Genomic DNA, 10,000 nt, shown 5'->3' with positions numbered 1-10,000 from the left:
CAGTCATAAACACAAGTTTCCTTTCTCTTCACTACTCCTTTATGTTATTTTCTTTGTGGATGGTTATATTTTTCATATTTGTTCACAAAAGTATACGAATAAGAAAGAAATGAACTGCTTTTTGTTATCCCATTAACCCATTTGCATTTTCTCACAGAATTCCGGGAAGGGTAACGTGATGTGCTGAAATGTCAGCAGTAGATCGCTAGATTGTTCTGAAATATAATCATTTTACATAATTTCCTAGACTGTTACTTTAGTTTAGGTGTTTGAGTGTCATAAAATGAGATATAATGTTAAAAAAATGATGTTACAGAACTAAATCATATTGATGATATCATGATAATTTCTCCTTCTTGATCCGTTGAATACAAAGAAAAACTATTGTAAAATCAAATGTGTTTGGGCAAGAAATAAAATAATGTAAAAATTACTAATGCAATACTAGTTCTAATCTATTGATTACCTGTGATATTACCTCATGTCACGTCACAAGGTACATTTTTCTTCTTTTTGTTTTGGTAAAAACAAAAAAAGTATAAAACATGTTTTTTGATGCCCCACTAAGAGATTGCTTTCCTTTGGTATTTTCACATAGAAGTGAAGAATTACAGGCAAAGTTAAATAAAATAAAACTAAAAGGGCATTACTGTAACATGTTTTTCAACTAAAATAACTGAACATGGCAATATTTTTACGTGCCTTTACATTGTAGATGCCTTCACGAAAACCATAAGAATAGGGTGGGTGAAAAATGCTCTGAGAGAATCAACACGGTCCTGCGCGGCGAGAAAACACACCAGTACAAAGTGTCGCATGCTTGTTATCTTCCCAGTGTAAGCGGGAGTATGTGAAAATACGTCCCGTTGTGAATGGGTTAAATGGCATGTGAGTATAAAGAAAAAATGAGCTGATATGGACCCTATACAGCAACCTTAGTCAACTGCAGCATTGATAGAGCCTGTCATATGACATATGTCTCTAGGTACAATAATACAAAAAATTGCAAATGCAAAAATGGTTCTAGTTTTACAATGAGTGACTGAAAGAGAGTGGGAAAAGTCAAGGTATGTTGCATGAAGCTTACTCACTCAGAAATAAAAATCCTGGAGACTGGGCAAGCAAATCTATCCCCATCTGCAATGGGTTATTAGCCCTCTCTGGACGGGAGGTACACTACTGTACCGTTCATTCAAAAGCCCAGTGGCCGGGCGGCACAATATTGTGCCAGCCATTTAATTGATTTAGGCCTCAGCGTTCGAAAGCCCCGGCATTGTGACATTCAAGGCTAGAATGCCCCCGTCGTGAGTGGGTTAACAGGACCTACTTTGCCTCACAATGCTCATCCCATCAAATGAACTTGCTTGTAATCCTTCTTTATAGTTAATCATAAATTAAGAAAACAGCCGAAGCTCAATATTGACAGAGTACATGGTGGGGGTTTGTTGGTTTTTACTGAAGTTATGAAGACGTGGAGGCCACAGTAATTGCTGGACTACATCTATCATCTGGTTCATCTTTCAATAAATTTTATTTTCACTCTGTAGTAACTACTGATATGACATAGAAATAAAATGTCTTAGAATATAATGACAAATAGATTCCATGTACTGTTTACCTTATACTATATACAAGGCTAAAATATTACATTTTCATTCTTTTTAACCCTTATAATATGGCTAGAAGCCAAAACTATGTCCAAGTCAACAATATCATATATATCCATATGAATTTGATTTGAGCTGAGAGAAAGTATGCGAAAGTATGTGAAAAATGTGCTTTCCCCATCTCTTACACACAGGAAGCTCTCATCATCACTATCCTTTGAGGTTATTTCTGATATATTCTGATAATTACCCAAAACAGAATGCAGAGATAGAGTAAATCTAAAGTAATGTAGAGCAATCTGCATAAAATAAAAAAACTTTTTGTACCAGATCCGCGATCTATGAGCCAAACAATGCTGCGGGCTCCAAAATGTGTATTCAGGCAAAGGTAGAAAAAAATCTCCATTATACATATGAAAAAGTAAGAGCTTGTGGTCTTCACTGGCAATTCATTGTCAAAATAAGGAAACAGTCTGGGATCTATGTCACCAGAATACAGGAGGTGGAGGCTTGTTGCCCTTTGCTGGAGCACTTCCCTGAGTATAGAAAGATTCCTAGACAACATGCTGCTATCATGTTGGATCCGAGATTGTAGGCCTTCCACAATATATAACAATTGGTTTTAAGAGGATTTGGGTAGAACACAGACAATTTGGTTATGAGAAAGCCACTAACTTGTGAATATTTACCATATTAATTGTTTGAAAGCATTTACATGGAATTGCATCATGCCTCTAGTGTAACGACAGTACATGCTAATTTTAAAAGACACACAATCTTTGTACCTTATTGAATAATGTACAAACCCTAACGCCTGAACAATATAGCCTTTAACTCAAGTATCCCAAGAAAGCAAATAATGAAAAAAAGGCTATTTGGAACACACAAAAATAAGAAAACACTAATACGCATATACAATGATATATCAAACATACTTACCTTTCCTGATCCACAAACCCACCTAAACTACCTTCCAAATATAACTAACAACACAAAAAACACACACACAAAAGAAAATAGAAAATATATAGCTCAATCACACGAAATCCAAAAACAAAAAACACATTTCAATCCCGACCTCGACTCACCTTCTCTCATCTTCTGATCCAATTCCTCCAAAGTTGGTTCAATCAACTCCCATCCTTCAGGAGGAGGCTTCCTACTACGTCTCACTTTAGGCATTTTGATCTAATAGATAAGAAAGGACAAGAAATCCTCCGATAACAAATTCGCAAACGTTTCCCTTCGACTCCGATGTAAACAATGGGTCGGACTCGGTTAGCGAACACGGGGCGTAGCGAAAAGGCTTAGTTAGCGAAGACGTTTGATAGCGAACTGGTTTTAGCGAACTCCGGCGTGGGTAAAAAAGGGGAGTTTTGCGATAGTTTGGGAAATAAGGGAATATTGCGAGGATTTGAGGCATGGGGGAATGTTGGGATGGTTTGGGAAATGGGGGTATTTTGTGATAGCTTGAAAAATTACGTGATCATACACATTTTGAAATAAGTTTGTAACAGTTTAGGAAATTGAGCGATGATTTGGTAATGGCGGTGATTATTTACTTAATTTCTTACTTTTCTCGATTCTCAATAGATTTAATCACGATAACAAGGCTCTGGCTCTCTCTCTCTCTCTCTCTCTCTCTCTCTCTCTCTCTCTCTCTCTCTCTCTCTCTCTCTCTCTCTTTCTCTCTCTCTCTCTCTCTCTCTCTCTCTCTCTCTCTCTCTCTCTCTCTCTCTCTCTCTCTCTCTCTCTCCTTCCTTCTCTCTCTCTCTCTCTCTCTCTCTCTCTCTCTCTCTCTCTCTCTCCTCTCCTCTCCTCCTCTCTCTCTCTCTCTCTCTCTCTCTCTCTCTCTCTCTCTCTCTCTCTCTCTCTCTCTCTCTCTCTCTCTCTCTCTCTCTCTCTCTCTCTCTCTCTCTCTCTCTCTCTCTCTCTCTCTCTCTCTACTTTCTGATTAATTATTTCCTTCAGAAGCGTGATTGTATATTGCTAGCAAATGAAATAACATACTGTAACGAGTTTTGAACCTCCATAAGAAGAACGAGACAGTTCAAGAGAAGTAAGTTTTATATAACTCGCTTATAAATACAGCAAAAGAACTAATACCGGAAACTAAAGAGAGACATAAACAAAAGTGGATGACAAAAACAAATCAAACTTCATGACGAGGAGATGAAACGCTAAGAACGAATATGACAAAGCATCAGACAAATAATAAAAAAAAACACAAAGCAGAAATATATTGAAGCTAATGAAGGGTGATTCGAGAAACGGTGCATAGAGATAGATCAATTGAAAAACAAAATAAACAGAAAAAAAGAGAATCTACTCGAAAAAAAAAATACAAAGACAAGTGGCAGACGACCAGCCAGAGGAAATATGTAAAAAGGTAAAGAATATTATATATTTATTCATTTATTTATTTTTGAAACGAATACATGGATATATAAATGTAGAATGAAATGATTTGGTTTTATGTCAGTGATCTAAGATAAGGACGACATTGGTACACAAAGTAATGTCTATATTTAATTGACTACGAAAAAGCAGACCAACATATCGTATTAATCTAAGTCCTACGATATTTATGGGTATATTTCATAAAATCTTTCAACTACCTCTTAATCCGTTGGAGAAATATCAGAGGAGGAAGTACTTAACGTAGGAAGCATCAGGTATGTGAATCTATCGTGTTTTATCACTCCTCAAATATAAAACAGTATTTTTTTGATCAGGTACTGTATATATTTCTTGTCTATTTTTTTGTTTTGTAATATATGAGTGCTTCTTGTATCAATAAAGTCAGCCTGCCTCTCCCTCTCTCTCTCTCTCTCTCTCTCTCTCTCTCTCTCTCTCTCTCTCTCTCTCTCTCTCTCTCTCTCTCTCTCTCTCTCTCTCTCTCTCTCTCTCTCTCTCTCTCTCTCTCTCTCTCTCTCTCTCTCTCTCTCTCTCTCTCTCTCTCTCTCTCTCTCTCTCTCTCTCTCTCTCTCTCTCTCTCTCTCTCTCTCTCTCTCTCTCTCTCTCTCTCACTCTCCCACTCTTTAATTCTCTCAAAATTAATATTAGGTTAGCTTCTGGTGCCCCTCGTACATTCTATAAGATTAAAACGAGTTTTGAAATCTAGCTTTTAATAATCCTGTCGTGTTGTTGCAGTTCCTCTGAGGTAATCTGTTTAATTAAGACGCATATCTTAATGTTAATGATGATTGTTTTTCTATAATTATTTTCATAGTTGGTGTCGTTACCGAGGAGCCATGCCTTTTGAGATTAGTTCTCGTAGTTCACATTCAACTGGTTAATCTCCGATCGATTTTGTTTGCTTCTTATGTAATATAAATACTGAATATGTTTATAGCGACAACAGGAAAGATAAAGATAGCAGCTGATTTATATATTTTTTGTGGGTTGCCTAATCATTGGTGAGTTCTCTCTCTCACTCTTTCTTTCTTTCTCTCTCTCTCTCACACACTCTTTCTCTCTCTCTCTCTCTCTCTCTCTCTCTCTCTCTCTCTCTCTCTCTCTCTCTCTCTCTCTCTCTCTCTCTCTCTCTCTCTCTCTCTCTCTCTCTCTCTCTCTCTCTCTCTCTGTCTCTCTCTGTCTGTCTGCCTCTCTCTCTCTCTGTCTGTGTGAGGGTTGCTCACAAGGACTTCAGCAAAAGTCAAGGGCGTTTTCTCTATTTATTAAAGCGGTAGCGAAGAGAATGGCAACAGTTAAAATCACGCGGTCGTCGCTTAGAGCAGCACAGGGGGGATGGCGATGCTGTGAGGCCACGGAGTGTTCTGACCTCTCCTTCGGGGAACAGGTCAAAGGTCAGCTGCGAGGAGGACTCGGACTGCTTGGTTGACGTGGGAAACTTCTCGAGATTAATCCAAGGTGCACTTGCATATACGCCGGCTGGGCGTGGGTCCTCGCGACATCTGTTCAATCCCCTGGGAGTGGCCGCAGCTGATAGGGTCTCAGACCTGCAGGTGTTGGAGCGACAGTGAGGTCTTGGCGCGGTTAGGGTGTCCCTCGGGAAATAGCTGAAAGGGATGAAGTTGTAAAATGGTGTTTGTCGGTTGTTTCTATAATGCGCTTAAGTTCGACTGAGCGTGATTTGTCTATGCCTGTTGCTATAAAAGAACCCATATGTTGCAACCCTCTTTGCAATCCTCAGACCGCTCGACCACGCTTATGCATGGCGTCCCGACATGCAGTAAATGCAATATCAACTGATTGGCCAGTATGGTCAGGTTATATAAAAGAGAATTTAAGAGAATAATGCGCTACTGATTCTCTCTCTCACCACAATTGCGTCAACTCAACACCCGAGAAGTGTATCCTTCCTATGCAACGAAACCCCCACTGCTGTGAAGGCGCTGGTACTCAGGGCGACGGCTTGAAAACACTAGGGTTGATGAGGCTGGATTGCCAGCCGGTCTGGTTGTATCGTCGAAGATTATGGGTCCTGCAAAGAAGTCACGGCTGCCCGGTGCATAGCAAGTGTATGTATGGTTAGCGGTGCTAAGGGTAAGATGGGGGAGAGGATTGGTACGGGGATTAGAAGTAAGGTAAGTAGTAGAAAGATAGGATGGAGAGTAAGAATTAAAATACTTACACTAAGAGAAGGCATATCTCATTAATAGTTAAGGATTAACCTGAGAATAAGGACCTTGTTTAATATTAAGGGGGATGATCTCGAGCTGAAGGTCTCTTCTTTTTTTTCTTTTCGACGTGACGGTAAGATACAACATAGCATGCCAGAAACAGCAATGCCATTATTACCATACCTGCTCCTGTTACATAAATTGGATAGTAATAAGTATTATGGAAACCAGGCAATCAGTTTCTATAAGTAAATATTTTAATAGAGATGTAGGTTTAATGCTGAGTTTAGGGACGGTAATATTAAAAACAGGTAAGTCTAACAACATGGGTGTGATGTTATCGTCATTTACCTGTATTTGAGTTGCATAAGAATGGGTCGCCGGAATGAATAATGACATAGTGGTGAGTTCGCATGAAGTTGGAAGAATATATGTTCCTTTTAGTACAATATCTGGTTTATTGATGTCACACTTGACTGTGGCAGTAGTGGGTTGGTAGTAGTAAAGAAGTGTCACGTCATCAAATGATAAGACGAAGGGTCTTGTTGATTCCTGAATGTTTCCAAAACGCACTGACCAATGATGTTATGATTGGTGAGGAGTGAGCGTGGGCAAGATGGGAGGTCATTGCGGAATACTAGAGTGCCAATACCGATAGATTTGTGACGAGCAATTTTATGTTGGTAGGAGAGAATCTGGTCTCTAGATTTCGTAAGAGACCAGAGGGGGAAGGAGGATGTGAGGAGGGGGGAGGGGGAGGGGGAGGTGAGGAGGGGGAAGGAGGATGTGAGGAGGGGGAGGGGGAGGTGAGGAGGGGGAGGGGGAGGTGAGGAAGGGGGAGGGGGAGGTGAGGAGGGGGAAGGAGGAGGTGAGGAGGGGGGAGGGGGAGGAGGGGAAATGAGGATGTGAGGAGGGGGAAGTACGGGTGGGTGTGCGGGAGCCTTTTCCGTTTTCTGTGTTTGTTGTTTCATATACCAACATTGACGGGTGAAACGGGTCGGAATGTGTCCATAAACAAGAGGGCTGTCGGAGGAAATAGGTGACGCCGTTGAAAACGATGGTGTTGCTTTGCGGGTGGAGGGAAATGCCAGACCTATATAAGAAATCATGGCCGAGTAGCAAATTTCCCGGGTGAAATTTTTATTCACCACCACAAAGGAATGGGGAAAGATTATACTACCGATTTCAATGTTTATGACTTTTTTTCCTAGAGAGTTTGTCGTGTTACCCGCAATGCCGCAAAAAGTAGTGTGCGACGGTTGCAAATCTAACGAGAGGCCATATTCCTTTAAAGTATCAAGAGATACAACACTGCAAGAAGAGCCATTGTCCAGGAAAAAATGTGCTGGACGATTATTTAGTACTGAAGGGAGAAGAGGAGGCTGGCTTTCGTCGTTGGGGATGCACGATGTTGATATATGTTGAACAGGACGGTTTACTCCGGATGCCAGTTGTTTGTAGTGCAGAGCTCGTCTTGCAGACTTCCTACGTCTACCCGATCGTTTGTTACCCCTAAAAGAGAGGGACGTTGTTGCTGGCGTCGTTTGAGGAGGTCGTACGTAATTCGGACCTGCTCAGGGAATGTTCGACATTCTGCCCAGTTATGGTTTGTGTATCGATGGTGGTATGGGCATGAGGGAGGCGATGGGCAAGCAGATGCTCTGTGGCCATGTCTGGTGCAGTTGAAACACTGATAAGGGTCTGGCAACCAGTTAGTAACAGCGGGTGTAGGTTTGTGGAACCCAGGGAAATTATTCGGCAATGGTTGGTGTTGTGGTAGTCTAGGTGGGGGCTGAGAGGGTCGCGTCTGATAGTGTTGATTTGTTTGTTTGTTGTATCGTTGGTTGCTTCTGTTGTAGTGCTTATGTTGTTGTGTATGTTGTTGAGTATATGGTTGGGTGGAGGTAATGTTTTGACGATTGTCTGTGTTTACTTGTTCGTGAATGTTAACCGATTCGCAGGGCCTCCATACCTTTTCTCTTACCGATAAAGGTAGGGAGGAGGCGAGAATACCTTTGGTTAAATAGGTCATCCATGCAGTGTGGTCGTCACCTTCGAAACATTTCTTTATGGGACAGGGTTCATTTGATGGAATAGACTCGACCCATTTCCATATCGCAATTTGGAGTTTGTTACAGTAAATTCTAACATCTTCTTCGGACAAGGAGGCTGGCCTCATTGCAATAAGGGAAGCGAATTGCAAATGATGGCCAGGTTCAAGTGGCCTGAAAGACGCTTTAAAAACTGCTTTGAATCTATCCCAATTGCGAAGGACTAGGGGTGCGGCCTTAAACGCATCAAGTGCGTCACGCACCTCGGACGGTAATGTCGAGTCGACACTCGGCACTAAGCACGCAATGATTATTGAAGGAGGGATCGCTCTCAGAAACACCGCTTTGTCTGACGGCGATTTCTACATCGCGCAGGAAACTGTCTATCGGCATAGACGTACCATCAAATTTAGTTAGTAGATTGAAGGTTTGATGAGGCTGATACGTCGACATATTGGAGGAGATAGTGTGGGTGGGTGGGTGGGGAGTGGTTGAGGGTGGAGAAGGTGAGGAAGAGGGATTAGCGGTAGGGCTAGAATTTGAGTTTTGAGGAGGTGTAGTAGGAGCGACAGCGGGAAAGACAGGAGGATGAGGGAGAGGGTGAGCGTTTTCAGAATGAGAGGTGGATGGTGCAGGTGATGATACTATGTCGTCATCCGAATCGTGATGTCCCATTAACGCAGCAAGTGGGTCTAGAACTTTATCTTTTAAAGGATTTACCAGTCTTTGCAGTAGACGTCATGAAAGAAAACGAAGCTACACACTGAATTCACTATACGCGGGAAAAAAACGTAAATTAAAGGGAAAGACAGCAATCCACTACGAAAAAAAAACACACTCAGTAAATATATAAAAATAAGCAGGTGAGATATAACTTTCTTAGGAATATGGAAATTGGGGAAAACGGATAGGTAAGGGAGGGAGGGGTGGGAGGGAAATGAGAACACCGCTATCACAACATACACCTACCTTAGCCTGGCTGCTGGGCTGACGTCCGGATTTCTTGTTGCTTGGAGATTTCCGATGCGTTTTCCTTGGCGATTGCAGGGGGGTTCTGCGCTAGATCGGGGTGTGAGATGCGCAACGGGTGGTAGGTAGCGAGCGAGCGTGCGGAGGCTGTTTCTGGGTCTCTTTTTTGCTAAACGAAAAAAGTCCCGACGCTGCGACCAGTTGTGAGGGTTGCTCACAAAGGACTTCAGCAAAAGTCAAGGGCGTTTTCTCTATTTATTAAAGCGGTAGCGAAGAGAATAGCAACAGTTAAAATCACGCGGTCGTCGCTTAGAGCAGCACAGGGGGGATGGCGATGCTGTGAGGCCACGGAGTGTTCTGACCTCTCCTTCGGGGAACAGGTCAAAGGTCAGCTGCGAGGAGGACTCGGACTGCTTGGTTGGCGTGGGAAACTTCTCGAAATTAATCCAAGGTGCACCTGCATATACGCCGGCTGGGCGTGGGTCCTCGCGACATCTGTTCAATCCCCTGGGAGTGGCCGCAGCTGATAGGGTCTCAGATCTGCAGGTGTTGGAGCGACAGTGAGGTCTTGGCGCGGTTAAGGTGTCCCTCGGGAAATAGCTGGAAGGGATGAAGTTGTAAAATGGTGTTTGTCGGTTGTTTCTATAATGCGCTTAAGTTCGACTGAGCGTGATTTGTCTATGCCTGTTGCTATAAAAAGAACCCATATGTTGCAACCCTCTTTGCAATCCTCAGAGTCTGTCTGCCTCTCTCTCTCTGTCTCTGTCTCTCTGTCTGTCTCTCTCTT

General features: G+C 42.2%; 1 protein-coding gene across 1 annotated transcript in view; it reads right to left on the bottom strand.

The window, feature by feature from the left end:
• The window catches only part of l(1)10Bb (BUD31-like protein), an 11,844-nt gene extending 8,952 nt beyond the window's left edge, over positions 1 to 2,892 (bottom strand). The window contains exon 1 of the mRNA XM_043012374.2: positions 2,696 to 2,892. Coding sequence (XP_042868308.1) covers positions 2,696 to 2,789 — 94 coding nt within the window. The 5' untranslated portion in view covers positions 2,790 to 2,892. The remainder of the gene's footprint in view (positions 1 to 2,695) is intronic.
• Positions 2,893 to 10,000: the final 7,108 nt, after the last annotated feature.

This window comes from Penaeus japonicus, unplaced genomic scaffold, assembly GCF_977035675.1.
Source record: "Penaeus japonicus unplaced genomic scaffold, GWHDUDI00000001_assembly GWHDUDI00000035, whole genome shotgun sequence".
Classification (NCBI taxonomy): domain Eukaryota; kingdom Metazoa; phylum Arthropoda; class Malacostraca; order Decapoda; family Penaeidae; genus Penaeus; species Penaeus japonicus.
Note: the sequence above shows the minus strand (reverse complement) of the source record. Positions and strands in the feature narration are given on the sequence as shown.